The sequence below is a fragment of the Pavona decussata genome, unplaced genomic scaffold, assembly GCF_977016875.1.
Source record: "Pavona decussata unplaced genomic scaffold, jaPavDecu1.1 SCAFFOLD_8, whole genome shotgun sequence".
Classification (NCBI taxonomy): Eukaryota; Metazoa; Cnidaria; class Anthozoa; order Scleractinia; family Agariciidae; genus Pavona; species Pavona decussata.
In genome coordinates this window covers 417,064-437,138 of record NW_028145431.1, presented here as the reverse complement: position 1 = coordinate 437,138, position 20,075 = coordinate 417,064, and the positions used below count along the sequence as shown (strand labels likewise).

Sequence of the window (20,075 nt, the reverse complement as noted above, 5' to 3'; positions counted from 1 at the left end):
ATTATCGTGATAAACTTAACGAGAATAAATTGCAGGCAGGCCTGGGACGCCTACACTGACCAAAGCTTATAAACATGTAAATAAAATAAAAACTTACAAGTGAACACATAGTCCAACACTTAAAATACATAGTGGTTTTTCTGTTCCCTAACAAACATCTCTGAGTATAATACTATCTTAACTTAATAGGATATAGGATAGGCAACTGACATACCTACGCGTATTCAGTTACGCTACTGGGCAGTTAAAGCGACACTCGATAAAAATATTTTATGGCTACTCAAAGTGGGGCTTAAAAAGGTAATACTGCCCCTTTATACCAAGCAAGAAGAAAATTCTAAAATACCAAAAACTACACAGACACGTCTTCATTCTATCGTTATCTAAGGTAATAAGCTACATCCAAACTCTAAGGTTGTGTGTGTTATTTTACTGAGCAGACTCATCGGTCTTCAACGGTCTCTTTATTTATACAGCTATTCATTAACAATTAATGTCGTCGGATTTTATAGCTTCGAGCTTATACGAAAAAAATCGAAAGGTAGTGATCTTCTGCATTAGACCGTATTCGCATTCGCGGTGTCGAACTAGAACTTGCTTTCAAACTAGCGGGAATCGTTTCAACGGCGCTTTTCAGTGCCATAGAATAGGTGAAAATACATAAACATTTCATTTAATAGGCCTTATCACGGTTTTCGACGCCATTTTGACGGGTAGGCAAACAGGCTTGAGATAACAGTGTTTGTATGGAAATCCGATGTCAAATAATTTTCTTACAACATCGCTTCTGAAAAATTCATGAATTGGAAACTTTTGGTACTAGGAAAAGGATTTTAAGAAAAAAAAATTGGAGGGATGTAACTGTGACAGAAAGCGTCCAGTTGTGTTTTGAACTTTCCATACATTTCCCTGTATTTTTTCCCGTGAACTATTTTTAGTAGCAGTTCACGGCTAGCTCGCTATACAGACAAATGTATGGAAAGTTCAAAACACGACTGGACGCTTTCTGTCACAGCTACATCCCTCAAAATTTGTTCCTAAAATCCTTTTCCTAGTGCCAAAAGTTTCCAACTCACGAATTTTTTATAAGCGATGTTTTATGAAAATTATTTGACATCGGATTTCCATACAAACACTATACAATACGTTTCAAGATGAAGCTGCTAATTTATTTAATAACCTTCCCCTTTCTTTAAGAAACTGCATGGATCCAATTTTATTTTTTAAGGAGACGAAGAAATTGCTGCAAGATAAAGCCAGGTCCAGCCTGTGATTGATTTTCATTTAGCGTTTGGAACACATATTTTGTTATTCATTTTAACACCGTTTTTTTTTAAGTTTGTCTTAGTTGTAATTAATTTTAGTTAGATATTAACGGATGAAGAGCCACTTTGTGGAAATGCTGTTAATAAAGTCTTTATTATTATTATTATTATTATTATTATTATTATTATTATTATTATTATTATTATTATTATTATTATTAACACTGTTATTTCAAGCCTGTTTGCCTACCCGTCAAAATGGCGTCGAAAACCGTGGTAGGGCCTATTGCTGTAGATTTGAGCCATAACTGAGTTTAGTAAATGTACGGTTTCCGAAAAACACTAAATTATAACGAAATTTCCACAAGCCTCAAAACAATAGAGTGTGTGCACGGCGGCTATGTTGGAGGACTAAAACAATAGAAAATGTTTGCATAAAAATAGAATATATTTCCCAAAGGAAAATCATTGTATTGTTTCGGTCCTCCAACATGGCCGTCGTGCACAAACTCTATTGCAAATGAAATAGCTGTATAAAATAAGGGTCTTGGCAGCTCAATCGAACATATCAAAGTTGACGTAATCTTTATCATTATAAACATCAAGGTTGACGTAATTCTGTTTTGAGAAAAGGAAAAAACAAAGTTCATTAGTTACTGATATTCCTTTGCTCAAATCTGTGAAACTTCGAAGAGTATGTTACTTTCAAGTAAACTATTTTTGCAACCCGAATTAGAACACCAATTTGTGAGAAAACGAAATAGACGCACTCACACAACTAAAGTTAAAGTTCAAGCAATGTTTTATTAAACACAACTGAAAAAATCTCGATCTTGATTTATTTGAGTAGTATGTTCCGTGTACCCACAAATCATTCTCCATACCTTCTGATCACTTATCAGTCTATTCACGGCTGCGCAGATCCACTGGAATGTAGGGCGATCCTCAGGTTTCTCCGACCAACATTCGGACATGATGGAAAATCTTTAAAAAATGGATCAGACTTTCATGAGAAATGCTATTCAATGCTATGATAACGATGCTTGTTTTAACAGTAGCCCTATTTCGTTTCTTCGACTTTGTGATCAGAGAGGACGGAATTATTTGTTAGTTTGACACTAAGATACCTTTTTGTAGGTAATGCTGCAGTTTTCGGGGGAAATTGCGAGGTTAAAAATCGGTCAGTTACCCAGCAAATCAATGAGCCAGCCAGCCAACCACCCAAGCAGTTAATCAGTCAGTCGGTTAGAAGGTTGCATTGTTTTTTGGGGTCAGTCGGTCCTCCAGTAGGTTTGGTCGGTTAGTTGGTCGGTCGGTCGGTCGGTCGGTCGGTCGGTCGGTCGGTCGGTCAGTCAGTCGGATCTCTTAGCTTTAAAAATGCTGCTAACCTGAGAAATTTGACATCTACCGTACAGCACAAATAACTTACAGTTCCTCAGAAATATGGATTGGTCGTGGCATGCGATATCCTCTTTTCAGCAAAGATGCTACTTGTCTAGCCTTTACACTGGGGTATGGTGAATCACCTGTGAAATAAAAAAAAACAGTATGGATCACATTGACCTAATTACTTGCAGATTATTCGTTGTTGTTTTTTCATAAACTGGGAATTCAAATGGTCTTCATTTACCTATTGTGAACACCTCCCACAAGACAATACCATATGACCACCTGTGAAGGAAAGAAAACGAAACAATTTTAGAAGTTTTCAACAAGCAGCGTTAAAATAAATGCATCATCAGATGGATAAATATAGAAACGAATCAATGGTATCAGTAGGTGTGTAGTAACAAGTCAAGAAGTCGTGCTTTTTTTTTTTTTTTTCGAAGGGAAACTGAGTCAAATATAAGAGAAATCTAACGGGTACATGTCGCATCCCGTACATGCTAAATAAAAAACCATACTAAAACCTTGCAGTCAACGCTCAGTTCAATTTTAATATCTTCGACAACGGAAATATGTAACAAGTAACATGTCTTTCCTTTATCAAAAGCAATTCATTGCCCTTAAAAGATATAAATACCTGACAAATCTAAGTTGCTTGAACTACTTTTAATCGCTTGTCTGTTTCAGTGTAACTTTAGCCTGCAAAACAGTTTTGAGTCGTGCCAAACGCGCGATCTTTGAAGGGAAAGTCGGGAACAAGCGTGCGAGGTTCGCGCGCGAGAAATTACTCTTCAAGTCTCGCGGGATCGGGCTTTCGGTCATTCTCGTTTTCTTTCGTTAATCTCAAGAGAAACAAAAAAAACACCAACAACAAACACTCAACAACAAAAACAAAAAAAAACAAACAAACAAAAGGGATCGTGTTGCGGTCTAGTGTACCAGCACTACATGGAGCTAAAACCAAACGACTTTCAAGTACGTACAGGAGGGGTACAACAGACCAGATCTTCATCCTGCGGAACATTATTGAGCAGGTCAGCGAATGGCAGGCAACCCTGTACCTGAACTTCGTAGACTTTGAGAAAGCTTTTGATTCTATCCACCGAGAAAGCCTGTGGGTAATAATGGCTAAGTATGGAATCCCGGAGAAGGTAAGAGTATTTTATGACGACTTCAAGTGTGCTGTAGAAGATCAGGGGGAAACATGTGAGTGGTTTGACATAAAAACTGGGGTAAAACAAGGATGCAATATGTCGGGATTCTTGTTCTTGATTGTTATGGATTGGGTAATGCGAAGAGCGGTTGGCAGTGGTGAAAACGGTATTAGGTGGAAGTTTACTTCAAAACTGGACGACTTGGACTTTGCGGACGATATAGCTCTGCTTTCATCTACAGAGCAGCAGATTCAGGATAAAACGACAAGGCTGGACGAAGAGGCCAGACGGGTGGGACTCAAAATCAACGGAGAAAAGACAAAAACGATGAGGATCAATGCAAGGAACCAAGAAAACATCATAATAAATGGGCAGGATATTGAAGATGTCGAAGAGTTTGTGTACTTGGGGGCGAAAGTTTGTAAAGAGGGAGGCGGTATGAAGGACTTGAAGAACAGGTTATCGAAAGCCAGAGGTGCCTTTAACAAACTAAAGAAGATCTGGATCTCTAATAACATCTCGAGGAAAACAAAACTGAGGCTGTATAAAACACTGGTAGTGCCAGTGTTACTCTACGGATCTGAGACATGGAAGATGAACAAAGGAGATGATAAAGCAGTGAATGTGTTCCATAATAGATGCCTACGTAAGATCTTCCGAATCCGATGGCAAGACCATGTCAGTACCAAAGAGCTACTGGAAAGAGCAAGCATGAAGCCACTGAGTGTGGAAGTGATGTCTCGAAGATGGAAAATGATTGGCCATATTCTTAGGAAAGATCGCAATGATGATTGCAATGTTGCCATGAGCTGGGCACCAGAAGGTAAAAGGAGAAGGGGAAGACCAAAAACCACCTGGAGACGGACAGTAGAGAAAGAAAGGCAAGAAGCAGGTTGGAGATCGTGGGAGGAGGTGCGGACCGCAGCAACCAATAGAGAGGAGTGGAGAAGCTCTGTGAAGGCCCTATGTGCCACGAGGCACGAAAAGGATATATGATGATGATGATGACATAAAGGACGATTAGTATTAGTCTATTAAAACTTGAGACGTCAGTTTTAAATTATCAGAGTTTTGTACATCACCCTACTCGCGAGTTTAATTGTATAAGACAACAGCACTCTTCGTCTTTCTGGCTGAAACAGCCATCTGCCGCTATTCTCTTTACCGCTGTTTATCAAGGACGACTCCAAGATTGTACCGCTCAAAGAAAATCCAATTTCCCTTTTTTTTGTTTTTTCTTTGTTTTTATTTACATGTTGAAAACTATTAATAAAACAACAAATAAAAAAACCAAAAACAAAATACAACAACGACATTTTTAAGTAAAGAAATTAGATGCATTTGTGCTACGCTACAATCACCGATCGTATTATAGCGGTGTTTGATAGTGTAACCACTGCATGGTATAAATTTAAGTTACATACACGTCACTCATAGCGTTTGATTCACCACGGAATAGAGATTCAGGGGGCATCCACTTGACTGGGAGTCGAGCCTTAGAATAAATGTAATCAGAACAATAATCGTAATAATCCTAATCATAATTATTTGTAGTCATAATCAATTATCATAATGATCACAATAATAATCATAATGATAATCAGGGGAGGATAAAGAACCAGCAAAACACAACTATCATTTAAAAGGGAAGTGTCACGCGAATTTGATGTCATTTCAAAACCCCAAAATGTTTGTCTGTCTATAGAAACAAAAACCAATTGCCTTGTTTTGTTATAAATTATTACCCCAGTACAATAAAACCGTCGATTAATGCCTCTAGCCAGAGACAGAGTAGGTCGGAATGGACTGAAACTTGAGAAATCTTAGGCTAACGTTTCTCAAGTTTTCGCGTTTCCAAAACGCGCGAGAACAGATCACGAGGTGTTCCTTTCTATAATTGAGTTAATTTCATTCCTCTCGTTTATCTGGAATTATTTTGTAGCTATGTGAAGATATTATTTCACCATTTTCAACCAAAGAGGTCAAAAACCCCATGTCACTTCCCCTTTTACTATAGTTTCTAATTTACTTTGACCAATCATCACCATTCAATTTAATCCATTATTTCTTTTTGCTGGATCGGATTTTTTCCCACTTTCGAATCCTTTCCCTCAATTTCCTTTCGCTAGCTTACAAATATTCCTAGATCAATTTCTGAAAAAGTCACGACGTTTCGTGTCGTTTGCGGAAATATTGAAAGTTGTAAACGCTCAAAGTCGGGGCGGGTAAAATCGTCCTCTTCCCCCTCCCCGGTCTAGATGGGGTTAAATGGGGGCATGAAAAGCAAACAGTACCTGGGACGATCGCACATAGATATCGGCATTCACGTCACGAGCAAGTCCAAAGTCTGAAATTTTACAAACTTTGTTTTCACCAACCAGAATGTTACGAGCAGCCAAATCGCGATGGACAATCTAAATACAAAAAAATTATGGCATATTGCATAAAAAAGAATGTTTTGGAAGGGAGAAAAGGTAGATTTAAGTTGGCTTATCAAACGTGGTGGGTGAGTTCAGCAAGCTGGAGAAAGTTTCAAATGTCAAGCTCAGTCACTAATGCAATAATAGATCATATTTGTATTCTCGGCATTGAATAATTAAGTAGATCTTGCTTGGGATGGAAGAAATACCGCCGCACAAGCCTCGTGTACAAACTAGTTCCAGTTCAACAGTAACAGTATGTAACGGCCGTGTACTGTTTAAAGAGAAGACTTCATTACCTTCCACATACTGTCGAATGCTCTAACCACTAAATCATACTAAAGAAATGCAATTTTACTAGGTTCTTACTTTATATTATGTAATTTTTTGTAATCTTGTTTGTTTAGTTTTAACAAGCTGTAAAATTTTAAAGTTTATTAAGCACAATACACATCGTACCCATCTAAAACTCACGATGACGATGATGATGATAATGATGATAATGATGATGAGAACAACAAAAAGATTATCTTTTCAAGCCTATCGTTAAGACTTCGAAATGGTGACATCTTATACCTTCATTTTGGCCAGATATTTCATCCCATCGGCTATTCTCCAAGCGAATGACAAAAGATCTTTCGCAGTAAGCCTTGATGTAGGGTTCTCTCCTGAATTATAACTGTCTGAGTGACCTCTGCTCTTTCTTAGATACCCCAGTAAATCGCCGTACGGTAGATACTCTAGTACAATCAGAAGAGGGCCTGTTGACGCACAATGAATCAGGGGAGTAAAATGAGATGAGAAATGAGATGCTGTAAGCACGTTGCATTGAAAAAAAATAAGCAGTTTGTCGGAGGAAAAAGTTCAACCAAATATTACAGGAAAGTACGCTGGCGACGTTAACAAATTAAACTGTTTCACGAAATGACTTACCACCAAGACTACAGCAGCCAATGAGCTTTAAGACGTGAGGATGAGGCTTGAGGCTTTTCATCACATTCAGTTCTGCAACCATGTCAACTTTGTCTTTAGGAGTGGCAGTATCTTTATTAACATAAGGGGAAAATAAAACAAAATTATTAATGGGGGAAGGGGAGAGATTCAACACGCACTCCTTTAGTCAGAGAAACACTTCTCCCAAGTATGTTAATTGCGTGTCTACTAAAACGGCAGTACATTTAAAGGGCGATTTAGACGGTACGATTTTGCCTACGATTTGTCGCATGCGACACGCTTACGCCATGCCTACAACACGAATCGCGTCGTGTAAATCGACCTACAATTGCAACATCCTTACGACAGACGCACACAACACGAAAAATGTCGTAGGATTTTAAAACATGTTTTAAAATCCTACGACAATCGTAGATAAAGGCAATGTTGAGTGGCGAGCGTTGTGTACGATTTTTACATGACGCATGGAGCCGGCGCTCTAGAAATCGCATGCGACAGTCGTAAGAGAAAATCGTTCCGTCTAAATTGCCCTTAAAAGGGACATTAAAAAGGTGTAAATGTCTCACCTTTAAGGGATTTCACAGCCACAGTGTCGTTACCAAAGGTCGCTTTAAAAACTTCCCCAAAGTTGCCGCTTCCCAGTAGCCTCACAAACTTGATATCATTTCGTTCCAGTTCGAATGAGTGAATATTACTAATATCCATGTACTCAGCTGGTTGATGTACGGTATCATCCGAATTTGTTCCAGGCATAACAACTTCCATGTGAATCTCTTCTCCTTCATGGGCAGTATTCACTTGAAACAATGCAATTTTTGATGTCAGAAATGACGAGAACGAGCAAACTACTAGCTTTCAGAACAGGCGTTATTTATTTATTTATTTATTTTATTTTATTTTTTGTTTGCGTTTTACAGGCTTGCCGCGCCTCCACTCGCCTGAAAAACGCAAAAAAGAACGCCTGTTCTGCAGGCTAGCAAACAACATACTTGATTCGAAAGCAAGGAGTCCATTTCTGCATGACCCGATTTCATGTTAATGTACTTCTTTTAATAATTCTAGATTAATCAACCAAATGACCTAATAATCGAACGCAAAAGATTTAAATGAGACCACTTTTTTTTGGTCATTGTAGAGTTTGTATCCAGACCACTGATTCTCGTGTAATATCACTGATACACTGATGTTATTATGACACTGTGCGCACTTTTCAACTGCTTCTGCAAAGTACGCTGACGACCCGATTTCAACATGCAACACTGCGGTTTACCTTTTGCAGCTTGCAAATCCCCCAACCTTTTCTCTAATCTCGCTTGCACTTTTCTGCAAAGAAAAAAAGAGAGAATTCTGAAGAGCTCTGGTGGATTGATCTACACTTTCAATATAACCTCTAACTGAAACAAAAAAAATGTACATTATTACCTTTGTCGATAGATGCATGTACCAAGCAAGGTCAGCACAATCAAAATAATAACTCCAGACACCACAGAAATGGCAATAACAGTGGCAGGGGTCGATGGAGGATTACCTGAAGAAAATTCTTTTGCAAATTCGCAAAAGGATTAAGTCCAAATTAATCGAGATATTTTTCTGCAAGATTGTTTACCAAGGTCTTCTTTACCTATTTTTATATTTATATTCAGGTGTATATTCTATTCTCGACCTCAAAAGGGATGAGTTGACGTTGAGGCTGGCATGAGGCCAACATAAAACGGTTCACGTTTAGTGTTGTTTTTACAGCAAAATATATCGTTAAATGTAGTTGCAATTGCAGTAGCCACTAATAAAAGTCAGCTAACCTGGACCACTTGGAATTGTAATCGTTCTTACACCAGGAGGTCCTGTTCCAAAACTTGGAGTTTTAATCGTTTTTACATCCGGAGGTCCTGTTCCAAAGTTGTTCAGGGCAAACACCTAAAAAGCAAAAGCAAAAGCAAAATAAAAAAAAAACAACAACAACAACAACAACGGTCAACGATCCATTTCATGGTAGGCCTGTCAGACTGTGGACGAGTTTGACTTAGTTGGTCTTTCGACTGGCGACGCGGTTGACTTCGATTAACAACATCTTAAGCACTTTAAGGTCTGGTTAAAGGGCGTTAAAAGGAAAAAAGAATGGTTTATTTTAGAAAACTGTCACAAAGCCAATGGCAGTGAACCAAAATTTGACAGATAGAAAGGTCTTATCATCCTTAACATTTTTAAGTGTAATAAGTAGTGCTATAGATCACATGAAAAAGAGTTCACATGTAGGCGACGGTGTCAAGAGAAAACATCAAACAAATTAACGCTAATTTATTTATATAAAGAAAATTCTTCACTGTATTGCCGATATAAATTTTTTATTACTATTTTTTTGACATTTGGGTGAAGGCAAAAGAAAAGATCGAGTTTTATATTCAGTCAAAATTTCACCCTGTTCAAGACAGTCAAACCGAAGTTACAGTGAATCATCCATAACACTCTTCAAACCCAGGCCTTAAACTGCTTGAGATGGTACGTCCTTGGGAGCGAGGGTTATTTGAAAGGAACCACGTACTACGGATGGGGCCGTTCATTTGCCTGGGAAGGAATGGCGCATGGAGAGGGTGTATGGAAAACGAATGGCTTCAAAAAGGGGCAAAGAAAAATATAATAATGATAATAAGTCAGATGATCTGCTGATAGTCATTCTTTTTGGGGGAGGGGGAATCAATTTGAAAGAACTAAAAATGTTTAGTAGTTGAGAACTAGGTATAATTTTGTTTTTTTATTGTATACTGATAGGAATTTGACTTTTGCTTGAATTTGTGATTCTATACGGTTTATGAATGTTAAATTAGATTAGGTCATCTTCCTTTTATTTATCTGTTAAAGGGATACTCAAATAAAAGATATTTACCAAAATTGGAGTTCGATCTCCGTTATTTTGCCTAGAAAAACGAAAAGTTTCTCGCCGTGGGATTCAAAGCAGCACTTGGGCCGAAAACCGGAAATGACGCAGAAAGAAGAACTCGCCAAACCTTTTCCGGTTAGATTCCCCTGGATTTCTTTAGCAAGATTCGGCAAATGGCTTGATTTTAAAATTCCAAAATAAAATGTATAGTTCGCGTTTTGAGGAAAATTCAATAACACCGTATCGATTTAAAGTTGCTTGATGCTTAATTCTAGTAACAACGGTGAAGGTCTTCATAATTGGCATTTCTTTCGGGTTTTGTACGGATGGTTCGGACACACGCGATTCGATTTGTTTGCTAACCCCACGACCTCTGCTCACTTTTCTGAAGACTGTTCTCAACAACAAATTATCATAGCTGTGTCTATGGAAAGATGAAAAGCTCACAAAACGCCGTTTCAACCTTGTTTTGAAGAAGGACTATCAGAAAATAAGAGCATAGGCCCGATGGAGGACAGCACGTCCAATGAAGCCGCTCGCGCCAGACAGATCACAAAACAAGCTACTCCACCAGAACTAGGGTTCACTGTATGTTTGAAAAATAATAAAAAAATGTTATTGCAGTGCAGCCTGAAGAAAACTAGCATTAGCCGATAATGATACTTAAGCTTACCTTTCGAACACACGTAGTATCGCAGTTATTTCATTAACCTTGTTCAGTTCAGGTACGCGACTGTCATATTCGCTGTTTACGCGGCGCGACAGGGCAAAATGACCAACAACGGTGAACACCGTTTTCTAAATCAGCATAATATCAAAGGTGACAGGCCTTGTTTTGCTTTAAAATGGAAAACAATGAAAAATTGCCAGTCACATTACTTATCGGAAAAAATCCCCGTAAGGTGAGCTCGAATGCAGTAGTATAGAACGCAATATGGCATGAAAGGTTAAACTCGTTTAATATCCCAAAAGGCCCAGTACAGCACAATCAGGATGACTCCAGAATTTATTCATGTGCTTAGTCTTCGTCGTAGTATTGCTGTTTGTACAGGTAACGCTCCTGTAAGTGTGAATCGTTATAATGAAAGCTGCCCACATCTCCTAGCTTTCGCTGAGCTTTGTACGCTGTCTCTATTAACTGCTATTAAACAGGCCAAAAAATGTAACTTAATGACCAAACTAAACTAGATTTCAAATAAGAACGCCGTACCATAAAAAGGAAACTTTAATGCTACTCAAAACTTATTCAATCGCCAATGAAATCACATTGCGGATGTGAAATACACCGAATTTGCTATAGAATGCAAAACTGGTCGCTTACCAATCCGCTCTAAAACACCTCTTCGCACTCGTTTTGTAGAGTCCGTAACCGAGTTCACTTCGCTGTTGCACGGCTAAACACATGCGAAAGAGCGCCCTCATAGCTCTGCTAACGTTACTCCGTCGGCAATTTCGATTGTACAATTTTTTTCAGAAGAAAAACAGGCAAAAGAACTGCGCTTATTCCCAGAATCCATATTGTCTTCAGTGTTGTAAACAAGAGCGGTTCTTCATTCTACGTCATCGATCACGTGCTCTACCAAAGACGATTTTTACTTCCGGTCTTCAAAACGAGGAAAATTTCGCCTTTCTCCTCCAATTTTCGGCCTTTTACTTTTTTCTTTTGTACTTTTTGTGCCGTTTACCCTTTATTATAGTCCAAATGCTACCTTTTAAGCGAAAGTTGTTTTGGGGTCTAGAGTATCCCTTTAAAATATGGACAGTAGCTAGTTTAACATATAAACAACAAAAACGTGTCTGCGAATCTTTTCTTTCGAAATATTTTTTCTCCGAGAGCGATCTTTGTATGATCACTCCACATTTTTTTCATCCTATTTTGAAAACGTTCTATAACTTGTCATTGCGATTGAATATGGCAAAACGCACACACGCTTTTTTGGCGCTTTGGGTCCGGAAACTGAGGAGCAAATTAAATTAGCGAAAAACAAAATTCGCTTTGACTTGTAGCTTCAAAAAGGTGATTCGGACGCTCGCACTTAGAGGTTAGTAGTAGACCTTCATTGGAATTAAGCCCCGTTAGTGTCGAGGTAAGGTCGAGGTGCCGAGGTAAATCATTGACATGCATAAGCGTCGAGTCCATGACGTCACCTATTGTTATAACCTAGGGAAAACAATGCCTTCCTGCATACCAATTTTAAGTGATTAGGTGGTGTCTTCCTGCATACTAATAAGTGCCGAGTTTTACTAATGAGCGTCACTCTTTCACAATGACAACAATAGACATGCCTACGCTTGCCCGCTCTATACTCATCCTGATTGGATCTTAAGATTTGTATTGTCTGTTTTGAATAAAAAGCGAGTAGATTTCGAAAGTGCTATCGTTCTTGCAATCGCTTTGCTTGGAAAACTTTTTTTCCGATTTTCAAAACGTTAGTACCGTTGAAAATGGCTTTTTTCACCAACGTTATTGATCTTCAAGCTGCCTTGAGCGCTTGTTTAACTGTCCGCGACTGGGAGGTGTTGTTTTGAAGCCCCGTTTGCTGGGAAAATTTATCTCCGATATTTCAGGTTATTCGTGACTATCATCGATCATTACCGTTAAAAAACAAAACACACACACATATATACACAAAGTGTCGCTGAAAACTCTTTATTTCAAGTTTGTTTGACTATTACAAGACCGTTTTCTCCTATCTATCTCGAGGAAATAAAAAAACTATTAAAGTCACGCACCGTTAGTCAGTTAATTATGCGGGTCCACGAGCCTAAAGTTGCATACAAATTACTTCAGTTCTGCTGGAAAAACCCCAAGGGAGTATCTTGACGCATTAGTATATAATCATTTTTGTATAACTTAACAAGGATCAATTGAAAACACGCGACTTATAATTGCTAGCAATAGAACCAGACGAGAGATACCGTTTTAAAACCTTTATTAAAAAACAAAGACAAAAAGAGTCAAATACACAGTGATTTCAAGCGGAAGGAAATTAATTAATCTTCATCTTCTTTGCCCATGGAGTACTTGTATGGATTAAATTTCTTATGCCGACGTTTCCTCAGCCGTTTGCCATGAGCTTCACGATCATCCAAATAATTTACTAATTGAATCCGACGCCTTTTTCGCTTCGGGGCTTGTTGTGATGGTGTTTCTACTGTGGGAGGAGGGGTCAGGAAAGCAGGGTTTGAGGGTGGTGCAGGCGTGAGGCTTTCTTTGTATGGTTTTTGAGAGATAGCCGCCTGTGTTAATTCAGGTGTTACGTTAAAAGTGTTGAGGGGAGTGGGGAATGCTGCCGTTGCTGTCGAAGAATCTAGTGCCCTTGATGTTAAGTCTGGAACAGCGCTAATTATTTCTTCCGGTCGTGTTCTTGAATTTAATTGTTCTTTAAAAGCCAGGTATCTGTTTTGCAACTGAAAGTATTGTTTAGCTTTTTCATCCTCCCGGAGATCGTTTCGAGAAAGCATGCCATCCATACTGCCCTTTATTTCTTCCATAGCTGGAAGTACTGGGGGTGTCGCTATGTTTTGCTGCTTCACATATTTTAAAAGCTCTTGAGGAATATTTTCTTGAAATCTTGCTTGGTTAAAGCCTTCTTCGCTGGGGAGGATGTTTGTACGCAATCTACAGTTGTCTTGGGTAGTGGTTTTCAGATCAATCAACAGATAACCAAAAGCTCTTTTCACAGCCTCTTCGTAGTGATTTAAAAAGAAATCCGTTTGGCCGGGATACATTTGCTTCGCCAGAGTCAAGATTTGCAATTTGTCTCGTGGATTCTTAAATAACACCAAATAATGACTGTTTAGGCTTATGCTGCGGCTACCTTTTCCCTGATGGAATAGATTGTGCACGATATAAATCACCCTGAGATTGCGATGATGAGAACCACGAGTAAAAAGGTTCACAATTCGCTTGTCTTTACTGGCGTCAATCATCTGAACATCAAACAGGATCAAATTCCGTGTGTTTACATTAAAATAGGAATCCTGCTCCAAAGCCTTAGGAATGCCCTTGACGAATTCGATATGTGGCATGGCGACTAGCATTTCTGTGTACGCAGGCTGCCATTGTGAATAACACCAAACGATCCTCTCCGGGGGAGGGTGAATTGTCTCTGAAGCTTGTTGCAATAGAGATCGAATCCAGGCGGTTTTTCCGGACCCCGTCATTCCGGCAATCATCATGGAGGTAAATGGATGTTGGAAGCGAAACCGCTGACATTTTTCTGGAGAAAACGGCATAGCTCTGAATGGAGTGAAACTCGGCGACGCATTGTGCTTATTAAACATATGTCTTTGCATGTTATCTTTTCTACTTAAGGGTTTTTCGCAGAAAGAACAGAACCAACTCATGTCAACTCAGTGAAGACTTAACGTGAACTGAAAAAAACATCGAATGTGTCACATTTATATAGAATGAACCCCTATTGTTTTCCCTGCTCCTCCTCTTCCTCCTGCTCCTGCTCCTGCTCCTGCTCCTGCTCCTCCTCCTCCTCCTCCTCCTCCTCCTCCTCCTCCTCAATTCTATTGACTTCGTCCTCCTCTCCCTCCTCCTCCTCCTCCTTCTCAATTCTATTGTTTTCGTCCTCCTCTCCCTCCTCCTCCTCAATTCTATTGTTTTCCCTCCTCACCCTCCTCCTCCTCCTCCTCCTCTTCAATTCTATTGTTTTTCTTTCGCTACCACCACATTTTTATTGTTTCCCCACAATAAATGTAAGCAACTCATTCGCCTTAGCTCACTTTACAGGTATGTCTCGTGTAGTGAACAACAATCGTGGTTTTCTTCAGCTGTTAGCTCACTGTTCATCAGCGCCAATTTCTTTTAAAGACAGCTACTCCACAGCAACTACATGCACTAGTCCAAGTCTTATACAATATACTCAAGGGACACATTCCCATGTCCAAAGAAAATAAGCAGATGTTGCTGCCATATAAGGATGCTTTGCTTAACTTGGCCGGCTCAAATGTCCCTTACAAAACAAAGAAGCGAGTTCTTGTACAAGACGCGGTAGTGGTTTTATTGAAAATGTATTAGCCCCTGTTATAAGTAGCTTGGGATTACTAATGTTATAAAGGAAACCACACAGGCCTGGTACATTCATTTTACACTTGCCTTTAACGAGTGCTGATCAATATGAAGAGAAAGATAGATTTAGTTGAAGAAGAACACGAGAGTGAACATGAAGAAAGCGAAAGTTCTGATGATGAAAGCGAGGATGAAGAACCCCGGATAAAAGATGTCTTGAACAACCTTTCCCGAGCAGTGCCGGAAAAGCGTGCTTCTGATTTGCTGCATAGTATGGCTGCGTCCAAAGATATTCTTTTCTGGACTCCCCGCGGACAATTACTTCGAAATAAACGTACCATTCCCGTCACAAACATCGCCGAGCTAGTTGAGTATATGTTACTCCCTCTCAACAATGAGATTACCAAACCTCGTGCGCTGAATACGTTTCTAGATGGACTTGCAGAGTTAGGAATCGATAAAGGTTTAATCAAGAACAAAAAGTTGTTAAGTGATTTAATAGAAAAGGAAAAAGGCTACCGCAATGTAGAAAATACTTCCGATAACGAGAGTAAGAACGAGGAGAGTTCATCGGATATAGAAAATCAGGGGGAGGACGAGATGGGTTCTGAGAATGGCGTTGAAGCTGAAGGCATCCAAGAGAGCGACAACGATACTGACAATGACAGTCAGGAAACAGAAAGTAATAACCCTGAAACGTCCACCACCTTCAGTCACTTTAAAAGTCCCTGTGAACATTGCCAGAACTCTTATGTGTACTGTACATTGATCATGAAATGTCCTAAATGCTTTTGGCATGATTACTACAAGATTTGTCCTATATGCGATCACCAGATTCCCGAGGAGAGAAAGTACGTGAAAGAGGGCCTTCTTCGGTGTCACGATTGTGGAGTCAGTTACACACAAAAACGCGAAGACTTTGGAGGCCGATTTCTATTCCCCTTCTAAAGAAGAGAACGGAAACGAAGATTAATTAATATCCTTCCGCTTGAAATCACTGTGTATTTGACTCTTTTTGTCATTGTTTTTTAATAAAGGTTTTAAAACGGTATCTCTTGTCTGGTTCTATTGCTAGCAATTATAAGTCGCGTGTTTTCAATTGATCCTTGTTAAGTTATATAAAATTGATTGTACACTAATGCGTCAAGATACTCCCTTGGGGTTTTTCCAGCAGAACTGAAGTAATTTGTATGCAACTTTAGGCTCGTGGACCCGCATAATTAACTGACTAACGGTGCGTGACTTTAATAGTTTTTTATTTCCTCGAGATAGATAGGGGAAAACGGTCTTGCAATAGTCAAACAAACTTGAAATATAGAGTTTTCAGCGACACTTTGTGTATATATGTGTGTGTGTTTTGTTTTTTAACGGTAATGATCGATGATAGTCACGAATAACCTGAAATATCGGAGATAAATTTTCCCAGCAAACGGGGCTTCAAACAACACCTCCCAGTCGCGGACAGTTAAACAAGCGCTCGAGGCAGCTTGAAGATCAATAATGTTGGTGAAAAAAGCCATTTTCAACGGTACTAACGTTTTAAAAATCGAAAAAAAGTTTTCCCAGCAAAGCAAGTGCAAGAACGATAGCGCTTTCAAAATCTAACCGCTTTTTATTCAAAACAGGCAATATAAATCTTAAGATCCAATCAGGGTGGGTATAGAGCGGGCAAGCCTAGGCATATCTATCGTTTCCTTTGTACTAGAGTGACGCTCATTAGTAAGCCTTGACACTTATTATTATGCGGGAAGAGACTTAATTAGTATGCAAGAAGGCATACTAAGGTTGTAACGTTAGGTGACGTCATGGACTCGACCCTTATGCATATCAATGATTTACCTCGGCACCTCGACCTTACATCGACAGTAACGGGGCTTAATTCCAATGAAAGTATACTACTGAGGTTGTGGAAAACTCGACAATTCATTTTATCTCAAAATTCTTGGTATGGTTTGATAGTCAGCTCTATAAGCTTTAATTTGATATAGGGGTTTAGGTAGTACAGTTGAAACTGGACGCGCTACATCGTTTGGACGCGAGACACCTCTGAAGGTATAGGGTAACCTTAATATAGAGAATCGCTAAAGGGAGGTGATCTATCAAAAGTAAAACAAGGGTCACCGAGCATTTAAACAGAGTCAAATTCATTCAAAAGGACTGCATAAGGCTCATACCCACTACATTTGTCTGAATGCCTTCCTCGGAACGCGCGCTCGATGTAGGAGGTGGCGACACAAATTGCATGTGTAGTACGAATATCCAAATTAGAGCAAACTTCAATTTCTTAAAGCCCTCGGTGGAAACATTGGAGGTACAAAAGAATAGAATGTTTAAGAGAAATAGCTTTCACTCTTAATATGCAAATAGTTATTAGTTTTATATTTCCAATGTGGCCACCGCTACACTTCGACAACATCAATGCTGATTCGCCAGGAGACTATAACCAAGTTTATCAGTTCAACCTACTGTATAGGTGTACAGAAGGATTCTTCCTCTCGCAACTCTCCCTAGATAAAAAAAAAAATGTATACCTTTGCAGATTCCTTCAGTGTTCGCCATGTTTTCCCTACAAAAACACATTCCTTCCAGAATAGTGGTATTCCACTGACCACTGCCTTCACAGAGGACACTCATACTTCCCTGCACAGCCTGGACAGAGTCTGTAGCGCAACTTCCATTAACAGGAATTGATTTCATGCTACTGAAGGGAGATAATGTTCGCGGGAGAGACACCAAGCTGTCTTTAAGCGTTTCTACAGGGCACAAATTGTAAGAAACTTTGACAGAAATCAACGTTCTGCATCCACCTTGATCACGAAATCCCAGCACAATGAATTTTCTTTTTACTTCAAGAGGTATGGTCAAAATTGTTGGGTTGATTGGCGGACGGTTGATAGTGGCAAATAATCTATATGAGCCAAAGTTGTCGATGGGGTGCGGTATTTTGTCGCTAAAGACGTTTGTGTTTGATTCCCAGACATAAGCGAAGAACGATTGGTTACAAAATGTGAATGATGACGGACAACTGGTGGAAGAATATTCGACAGTGACTTCAAGTCTTTGAATGTCTCCAACTGGAATGATCCTACTCCGTAACCACCTGTTTGGTTGTTGGCCAGGACTGCCTCCATCACACAAGCTATATCTATTCCGTGACCCTGACCCCGTGTGAAACCACTGATGAAAGAAGTACACCAGCAATTAATTTCCAGATGTGAAGTGATAAATATGTAAAAGGCAGATTAACTACTTTGTAGGATGTGCAAGTATGTTGGTGAAAACAACGGAAAAGGTACAAGTGAGCCAAAGCTTTTGATAGGGTGAGGTATTTTGTCACCAGGGACGCTTGTGTTTGATTCCTAGACATAAGCAATAAACGATTCATTAAAAAATGTGAATGTCGGACACTTAGTTATAGAATATTTGACAGTGACGTCAAGTCTTTGTATGTCTCCAACTGCAAGGAACCTACTGTTCTTAACCAGCTGTTTGGTTGTTGGCCACGACTACGTCCACTAGGTATATCCCAGTCTCTTCCGTGAGCCAGTTGGGTGATGCCACTGATGAAATGAATACGCCAAGAATAATTTTCTAGGTGTGTGGCGATAAACATATTAAAGGAAAAACCGTAATCAACCTGTAGGACCTACAAATATGTTGCCTTGTATGGGAGTTTTCTTTTCGGCCACAAAGGGCAAACAGCGGAAAACAGGGCCTAGGAGATTGAAAACTGTCGTGTTGTCACTAAAGTGCGGAGTCCTTTTTTTTTAAAAATGCCGTTTCCTAAATGTAAACAAAGTCGCGCAAACGCAAAAAGACACCTTAAGTAAGCACGTGCACTTGAATACGGAAGCCTTCGCAAATTACATAAAAATCACGACATGTAGAAAAATAATGTCATTATCTCAATGTTCTTACGTCGCTACGACGCCAGTGTGAAGCTTGTTAGGCAAGTGTGATTATAATTTTTTTCTTTTTACTTTTAGCAAGAAAAATATATTTTACAAGAAGCGTAAATTAATTTTCGTTCTTACAACATAATTGCATGCAGAGTGCTTCCTTTTCTGGCTGTTTGTTAGTATGGCATGGGAAGTAATTACATTCAAGTTTTTCAATACCTACAAAAACTGTCCTTATTATTCAATATGGAGAGCCGCAAAATAATAATAATAATAATAATAATAATAATAATAATAATAATAGTAATAATAATAATAATAATAATAATAATAATAATAATAGTAATAATAATAATAATAATAATAATAATAATAATAATAATAATAATAATAATAATAATAATAATAAAGACAGAGAGGGGTAAAAAAGAAGAAGGAAGAAGAGGAGTATGAGGCATCGTCTCTATGCGTTAAGGGTCTCAATGAATTTTTAAGGGAGACGACAAAGACTACAGAACACGTACTTTTCCGACTTTTTTTAGATTTCATAAGATTTAAAAGTACCTCTGAGATGTAGTGCGAATTCTTTGTGCATTTAGGGGTCGAGTTATTTAGTTGAGTTTCAACAGTAAAGGAAACAGGTTTTATTTACATCATATCACTACAACCTGTTTAAACCAAGCGAAATTAAGCGACTATCAATACTGCTCAGGGAGATGGAAAGGGAAGTAAATGGAGGCGGGACAGTAAATGGAGCTTTCATTACAGTCGATGTGATGTCTTACAAGATTTTATCAACTTAATAAATGTAGATGTAGATGTAGATGTAGATGTAGGTATTTCACTAAAGCCGAGTAGGACAGAATATTTAAACAAGTGTAAATTTGGGGTAAGGCAGGTCAGATGGGGAATAATGCAAACAGAAACTTACCCCCAAAGAACCATAATATTGGTAAGTGTCCCACGTCCAAAGGCATGAGTCACATTTCGGTTCTTGCATCAGCACCACTTTGTCCGATGACGCCCAAGATATAAAGGTCAACGAAGTGCAGACAGTCATCCACCAGCGCTCCATAAAGAGAGTTTGAAGCTTACCTAA

General features: G+C 39.0%; 3 protein-coding genes and 1 long non-coding RNA gene across 9 annotated transcripts in view; 1 reads left to right on the top strand and 3 right to left on the bottom strand.

The window, feature by feature from the left end:
- Positions 1–20,075, bottom strand: part of LOC146488716 (ephrin type-A receptor 7-like) — a 148,988-nt gene that overhangs the window by 74,141 nt on the left and 54,772 nt on the right. The gene's annotated exons all lie outside the window — the stretch shown is intronic.
- The window catches only part of LOC146488717 (ephrin type-A receptor 7-like), a 115,351-nt gene that overhangs the window by 40,516 nt on the left and 54,760 nt on the right, over positions 1–20,075 (bottom strand). The gene's annotated exons all lie outside the window — the stretch shown is intronic.
- The window catches only part of LOC146488719 (uncharacterized), a 159,299-nt gene that overhangs the window by 99,158 nt on the left and 40,066 nt on the right, over positions 1–20,075 (top strand). The window lies entirely within an intron of this gene.
- Positions 1,551–20,075, bottom strand: LOC146488721 (uncharacterized). The gene is made up of 16 exons (XM_085111947.1): positions 19,908–20,075; positions 17,609–18,278; positions 13,916–14,277; positions 8,979–9,093; positions 8,602–8,719; positions 8,450–8,502; positions 7,746–7,976; positions 7,159–7,269; positions 6,802–6,986; positions 6,100–6,219; positions 5,230–5,300; positions 2,896–2,936; positions 2,695–2,791; positions 2,150–2,249; positions 1,781–1,883; positions 1,551–1,645 (listed from the first exon to the last, which is right to left on the bottom strand). The coding sequence occupies exons 1-15, from the start codon at positions 20,049–20,051 to the stop codon at positions 1,821–1,823; spliced, it is 2,481 nt and encodes an 826-aa protein (XP_084968073.1). The 5' UTR covers positions 20,052–20,075; the 3' UTR covers positions 1,551–1,645; positions 1,781–1,820.